Here is a 7,400-nt window from a genome sequence, read left to right as displayed (position 1 = left end):
AACTATTTAACGTAAATAACTCTATTAGGGCTCATATTTTAGCAAATTTACTCTTCTTTAAATGACGTTTTCTTATGTTGTTCCTACTTTTTAAGATATAGAGCTCTGAATGAAAAACCAGTTTTTTTTATCGCTTTGAGACAGCCGCCATTTTTTATACCCCTACCTATACTTGGCAGACTAATTAATTTTGACTAGTAATTATACATAGTTTTCATTAAAGTAATCAAATATTAGAGTGAGAAAACTGCCTTTTTTCTCCTCTTGGGCTCTTGTACTAAATATTTACTAGACAACGGTCTTATTTGCCAATCCATTACAAAAGACTGATCTACATGAATATTATAAGGCCTATCTGGACATAAGGAGATATTCTTTGGGGCTCCACTAACCCATTAAATTCCTCCAAAATCCTTAATCCTCCTTACTTTGTCACAAATCAAGTCATCCATTATGATCTCAATGTTCTATATGTTGCCTATTTGGCCAGAACCAGATACCATTCCTTCCATGACAAACTTCTCCACCACCCAAATCCACTTGTTTCTAACCTGGTTTCTTCATTAATAATCCTCCTAGGCGTCTGAAAAGAAGATGGCCTCTAGATCTCCTCTAGAAATGTTATTGAAGTTCTATCAGTGGGTAGATTCTCCACATGTTTGTATCATGTCCCTATGTCACCTACAGCAAATTTACTTGTTGTATATATTTGTACACAGTTGTAAATAACAATAAATAAATTATTAAAAAAAAAAAAAAAGTTGGAGGATATTACCCAAATTAATTGTTATTTGATGGTATCGTTGGTTTGAATTGATGGAGTGAACCGTATTGATAAGGTTTAAATAAATGGAGAATGTTGGTACAGTGAAATAAGCCTCTATTCTTGAAATGATTTAAATGACAAATAAATACATGTAGATTATCCAAAGAGTAGTACAATGGGGTTGTTTTAATTAATTTAGATTGTGGGTTACATGATATTACATAAAATGGATGTTGTAGGTTACTTGATGGTTGTGAGATATTGAAACATTCCTTAGGGCCTGAAGATAAGTTCTTTTCTTATGCTTGGTCCTCTGACCCTGACCTAGCTATTGCGATGTTTTTCACTCTTCTCACTTTGTTGTAGTGATGCAACATCGATGTATTACGTTCGTCTCAATTTCTCATTTTTTTTAAAGGCAGAAGTAATTTAATAACAAAACAAAAATAATGAACAGTATAAAAAGATGGTGGAATGAGAAAGTACTTCCAACCTTCATGCTAATAACGGGATAAAGATATGTTAAAGGTCTATTCCAACAACCACTTCGGACCGTCCGGAACTGTCCTAAACCCTATATTTCTTATTCTCCGTGCAGTTCTGGATAATCAGAAGTCGTTGTTAGAATAACATACCTTATGTTATTGAAATGAATGTTCAAAAACATCGTTATATTTTTGGCGATGTTTTGTAAGCATTGATATTTAAAAACCTCGATGTCGCACCCCTAGTTCCCAAGTACCTCTTCTGACGTTCCGGAACGGTACAGAACATGTGCAGTAAGTGTTTTTCCCTACTCAAACCCTTTACTGATCATGCTCCGAGTAGTTTTGGATAATCAGTAGTCGTTGTTGGAACATTCCTTATGTTAATGAAATGGATGTTCAAAAAGATCGATGTATTTTTGGCAATGTTTTGTTAGTATCGATATTTTATAACATCCTTGTTATTGGTTGTCGATGTCGCATCCCTAGTTCCAACAACCACTTCTGACTGTCAGGAAAGGTACAGAGCATATGTAGTGTTTTTCCCCTCTCAAACCCCATACTGCTCATGCTTCGTGCAGTTCTGGATATTCAGAAGCCATTGTTGGAACATACCTTATGTTACTGAAATGGATGTTCGAAAACATCGGTGTAGTCGATGTCGCATTTCCTTGACATCATATTAGGGACCTTTTATTATGTTTTTAAAGATGCAGAACATGAAAATGCTATCGAATTATTTCAACATTTATGATTTCTTACATATCAGTGTCCTTTTACATGTTTTTGAAGATGCAAAACATAAAAAAGCTATCGATTTTAAGATTGCATATCGATTTATTTATGTTTTGTTAGTATCGATATTTTAATACTGAACATTGATATTTTAAAACATCCTTGTTATTGGTTGTCGATGTCGCATCCCTAGTTCCAACAACCACTTCTGACTGTCTGGAAAGGTACAGAGCATGCGTAGTGTTTTTCCCCTCTCAAACCCCATATTGCCCATGCTTCGTGCAGTTCTGGATATTCAGAAGCCATTGTTGGAACACACCTTATGTTACTGAAATGGATGGTTAGGGATGGATATTATATGGTGAGGAGGCAAACAAGGCTATATCTAATGTATTAGCGTCATCCCCTGGCACGATCTCAAGTCATCGTCAAAAAGAGACCTGACGTGATAAGTCGGTCATAATAAGGCCCGACACAGGAAAGTACTTACTTGACCAGGAACAATATCGACAGAGATGGCAGGAGAATCCTCAGAGGCGGAAAGAGAAGAGACATAAGGAAAACTAGTAGGACAAAACAACAGAATCCATCACAGTTAAACTTCAATCAGAAACCTGTGTTGCTCCCTCGGACTTCGCAGGTATAGCCGGCGTCTACCCACAACAAAGTCACCCGAGATGAGGATCTATGCTTCAACAACTTCTTCACTGGACCTTAAATCCTCGCTGACGAAGACAAAATAATACCTATTTGCGGACCTCCTACACTGGTACGGTCGCCCACCAACTAAGGTGCATCGAGACATCCCGCCAGCCTGCCGCTCATGGGCCACAACTGACGCACCGATGCTCAATCCCTGGCATCACGCCGACCGCCCACCAACTCATATCGATTTATTTTAATTTTACTGATTTTTCTTCTATTTTGGCGTCCTTTTATATGTTTTTTTAAGACGCAAAACATGAAAATGCTATCGATTTACTTCATCTTTTCTGACTTTGTAAATATTGGTGTCCCGTAATTGGCCTCACCTTATGTGAATTTTCAACGCATTAGCTAATTGGGTTCAGTGACGTTTCTAATCAGTTGATGACGTTCGAGCGTATACTACTGCTGTTTACCTACGAGTTGAAAATGCCTATGGAGATGTAAAAGTTACTTTGGTAAAGGCGAAAACGAAGGTGGCACCTGTTAAATTCTTGACGGTCCCATTTTGGTGGTCTATGGGAGGTTACCGTCAAATCGGCTAAGAAACTCTTATTGAGTTCCTTTGGGAAGAAGTCCTTTACTTTGAGCGACTATCTACGATATTTTCTCGTATTAAAGAAATCCTTAACTCGAGGCTACTTGCTCACTTTCGGAGGATTTTCATAACTGGGATTTCCTCACTCCCCGTTTTTTCCTCATTTAGCCCCTTTGGCCACCATTCTGGAACCTATTTATGCTGAGAACGGTTATTGTCGCACTCCACGTTGACGTGATGTGCAGCACCGAATCTTGTCTATTTGGCGGCGGTGGCGTAGAGAATATTTGCACACCCTGCAACAACGGGTGAAGTTCACCGCAAGTTTTAAAGGGATAAAGATAGGAGATTTAGTAATACTGTCCCCTCTTTTCTGTAATACGGAAAAAATATCATTGTTGGGACACCTGCCGGTTGGAAGAATCATCGACATTCATCCTGGTCGGGATGGTATCGTGCGGGTTGTTACGGTGTGCACCCCTTCGGGATCAAACCTTGTCAGAGCGACAATTTCCTCTCCTGAAGGAGGATCAAATCCACGTTGTGCACGATTCTCGAGGTGAGAAGTGTGTTCCTCCACAAATTCATCCCGATTAGGACATTTAAGTTTTCACTAAAGGCATTGATTTATTTACTTACTTTTAAGTCAAATTCTGAAGATTTTCTTTTTGTTTTCCTTCTCCCTTTTATTCATTAATTTTCTTTCTTTGTTTCTTCTCCGTCAATGGGCGTACCATTTTCCTTTTATGTTATTCATTTTATTTTTTTGTGGAGGATAAGGCCTTTCTCCCCCCACTGTTAACAGTCTCATACATCACACTTACGTACTGCAGCCCTAAAACAATTCTAAATTTAAATTTAATGTTCCGTATGTTCAGTCCACAGGAGTATCAATCTTATAATAATAATAATGATAATCTTTATTTATTCTGAGATTGATGCCTTAGAATAATATACAAGCATCAAAATTGGGCTTTAGAGCCTTTGAGTAAAATATAAAATAAAAATATAATATAATAATGAATTTGAAAAGATAAAAATGAACAACAATAATTAACAGAACATAAGAATATAATATAAGAAAATAAGAATAGAACGAATAAAATAAAACCTTATGTCATATCATAAAACAAAAGATGACTAACACTTATAATAATAAATAAAAAAAAAATAAAAATCAATAAAATTAAACTAAAAATAATTAATGAGAAGGTACAATTTCTGCTAATATACATATTTACAAGTGTGAACGAATTTCTGAAACATAAAATACAGAGAATATATAAACCTTATTGGAAACTTTCAATCGTTATTCTTCCAGAATTGGGTGGGCATAAGTTCGAAGATACGTGATTTGAAGATTGGAAGGGTATTAGAACTACGAATAAAGGAGGTAATAGAATTGCATAGGGATGAGGAACGGATACGGAAAGATCTACCAAAGGCAGCGGTTCGATGTGCAGTAACATATAAGTCTGAAGGCCGTGAGCGGAAATTGCGGGAATGCACTGAGGATTTAAGTTTAAGGATATCAGAGATGTACGATGAACGATAACCGATAACCTGATAGAGGACGTAAGCAAAAAAATATTTACGACGGAAGAAGAGGTAAAGCCACTTCAACTCTTCATAAAATCGGGTGATAGAAGCGTCCCTGGAGACCCCAAAGATGAATCGTACAAAGTACAATTTTGCTTTGAGATACCCAGAGATACCCCCGTAAATCACACAGTAATAATCAAAGTGTGGAAATATTAAGGAAGTAACAAGGAGCATACAGGTTTCAAAAGAAAGTAGATGACGAAGATAATTTAAACATTTTAGGGTGGAGAAGATACGGCGCGAAATGTCGGAGACGTGGTTTTTATAGTGACACCTAGGTTCTTAGCGTATGGATAGAATTTTATTGGATTGTTCTCGAGGAATAAGGTTGGAATATGAGGAATAGTTTTCAGGAGGTGATTCTAATCCTAAGGATCTATCCTATTACGATTGCCTTAGTCTTTTTCTGCATTCAACTTAAGCTTGTTTTCTTGTGCGATTCAAGTCTTCATGAAGCTTCTCCGTGGCAAGTAATAGGTCAGAAGGTAGGAAGGGAAGGTAAATTTGGAAGTCATCAGCGTAGAAATGATATTAAGATTGTTAAATAAGGATGGGAAGGCCAAGATGTAGATAGCGAAAAGGGTGGGGGATATCGATGAACCCTGAGGTACACCACAGGTGAGGGGTCGAGTCATTGATAAAGGTTTATTAGGAACCACTACCTACTGGAAACGATCGGAAAGGAAGAATTGAAACCAGCGCAAAGCACTGTTGGATAGTGGAAGATTTCGTAGTTTGATAAGAAGGATGTTGTGGTCAGCCGTGTCAAATGCTTTGGAGAAATCCAGGAGGATAAGGATAGTTAGGTTTTAGTGTTCCATGGTAGTGTGGAGGTCGTGGGTTATTTTAAGGAGAGCGGATTGTGTTGAATAGCTAGATCGAAAGCCGGATTGGAGGGGATTGATGAGGGAACGTTCATCTGGGAAGTATGAAAGTTGGTTTTGAACAAGGCGTTCTAGCGGTTTTGAAAGGTTAGAAAGGAGGGAAATAGGGCGGAAGTCATTAGGTGAAGAAGGATTTGGAATGTTATCGAAGGAGAGGTCGATAAACGATAGCAAATAAGAAGGGAGAAGATATGGTTGAAATTTCAACAAACATGTATTCTGCATGAGGAATGATAGGAGAAGGGGAACAAAGTAGGATTTTAACCTAAAGACTAACATGCACATACAACCGAACACCTCCAGTGTGATCAGATCTGTCATGGCGAAAGACTGCGTAATTGGGAATAGAAACTTAAGAGGAAGGAATAAATGGTTTAAGCCACGTTTTAGATGCAGCTATTATCTGGTAAAAATTTTCGAGGAAGTACTGTTTAAATTCATCGAAGTGGGCAATAAGGGATTGTGCATTAATGTGACTGAGGAACTGAGGACATTAGTCATAACTGTGAGGTGGTAAATGGTAAAGTAAGAAGAAGGATAAAGGTTTATGGATAAAGAATAACAATATTTTATATACTGTTACAAGTATATAGTATGTAACAAAAATAAAAAATTGAAAAGAATTTGTTGCTTGAGTTATCGAAATTTGGAAAAAATAGTCAATGAAGATTAAGAAAAAAAAAAGAGATGTAAATAGAGAAATTATATATGTGCCATTATTTAAGTCTTGAAAAAAATTAAAATAAAATATCTTCTATACTAAAAAAGCGAATTATAACAATATTGTGGTAACTTGGATACCGAATTCAACTGAAGACGTCTAAGTCGCATCGGACTGCCCTGCACCTGACCCTTCCTCCACTGAACCAGACGTACTTTATTTTTGCCACTTTCTGCTTCTGCCTGGCTAACCAGAGAAGAGGTGCTTGTTAGCGGGCGTCAATGCTTCGCTCACATATACGCGGATTTCATCCCAACCTAAGTGACGAGTGGAAAAATCCCTTTTGACTTTTCTCTGCCGCACTAGCTCATCTCTTAGTGTTTGACGGAGGAATCTTACTAAAATAGGACCCGGCACTCCTTCCTGTTTAGATCTGAGCCTTACCGACGCATTTGATATGATAAATATTTTGAAAATTTTCAATTTATCTTCTCACAAAACGCCACCATGATGCTTAAAAGAAGAAAAAAATGAAAGAACTAGAGGTAAATAATAATAATAACACGGTAATAGTTAGTTTGTTTACGCAGCGACTTACGGATAAAGCGCTCGGCCAAACAAATCCCCACTCCAATCTACCTGTACTGAGCGACCAGTATCTTCAATATTCACTATTATATTCCTATTTTCTCCAGAAAAACTAGAGTACCTAGGGCCACAATATTTCACTATGTTTAGCCTAATGTGAATTTAAAATTTTTTTTATTTATTTAGTTAATGTAATTTACAACTGTACAAAATAATACAATAAGTAAATATGTTGTATGTTTCATATACACTTGAAAATCTTGGGAAGGAACCTCCTATTGGTGGTACTTCAAACTTTAATTTAAATTATAAGGTCCCGTGGCCATCTTCTTTGCCTCGGAGTATTATCAGGGATTGTTAAGGATGAAAGACTAAGAATTAATGGGTTAGGATGGTTAAGGAGTTTGGAATGAAAAGACGCATATCTGTTTTGGGC

The 7,400-nt window shown here is 37.1% G+C and overlaps 1 protein-coding gene across 1 annotated transcript in view; it reads right to left on the bottom strand.

The window, feature by feature from the left end:
• Positions 1 to 4,466: 4,466 nt before the first annotated feature.
• Positions 4,467 to 7,400, bottom strand: part of LOC106688523 (putative ankyrin repeat protein RF_0381) — a 15,523-nt gene continuing 12,589 nt past the window's right edge. The window contains exon 3 of the mRNA XM_024361795.2: positions 4,467 to 4,486. Within this exon, the coding sequence (XP_024217563.2) occupies positions 4,467 to 4,486 (20 nt within the window). The remainder of the gene's footprint in view (positions 4,487 to 7,400) is intronic.

Source organism: Halyomorpha halys, unplaced genomic scaffold, assembly GCF_000696795.3.
Source record: "Halyomorpha halys isolate HHAL.00 unplaced genomic scaffold, Hhal_1.1 Scaffold1147.1, whole genome shotgun sequence".
Taxonomy (NCBI): Eukaryota; Metazoa; Arthropoda; class Insecta; order Hemiptera; family Pentatomidae; genus Halyomorpha; species Halyomorpha halys.
This window is presented reverse-complemented; position numbering and strand designations above follow the sequence as displayed.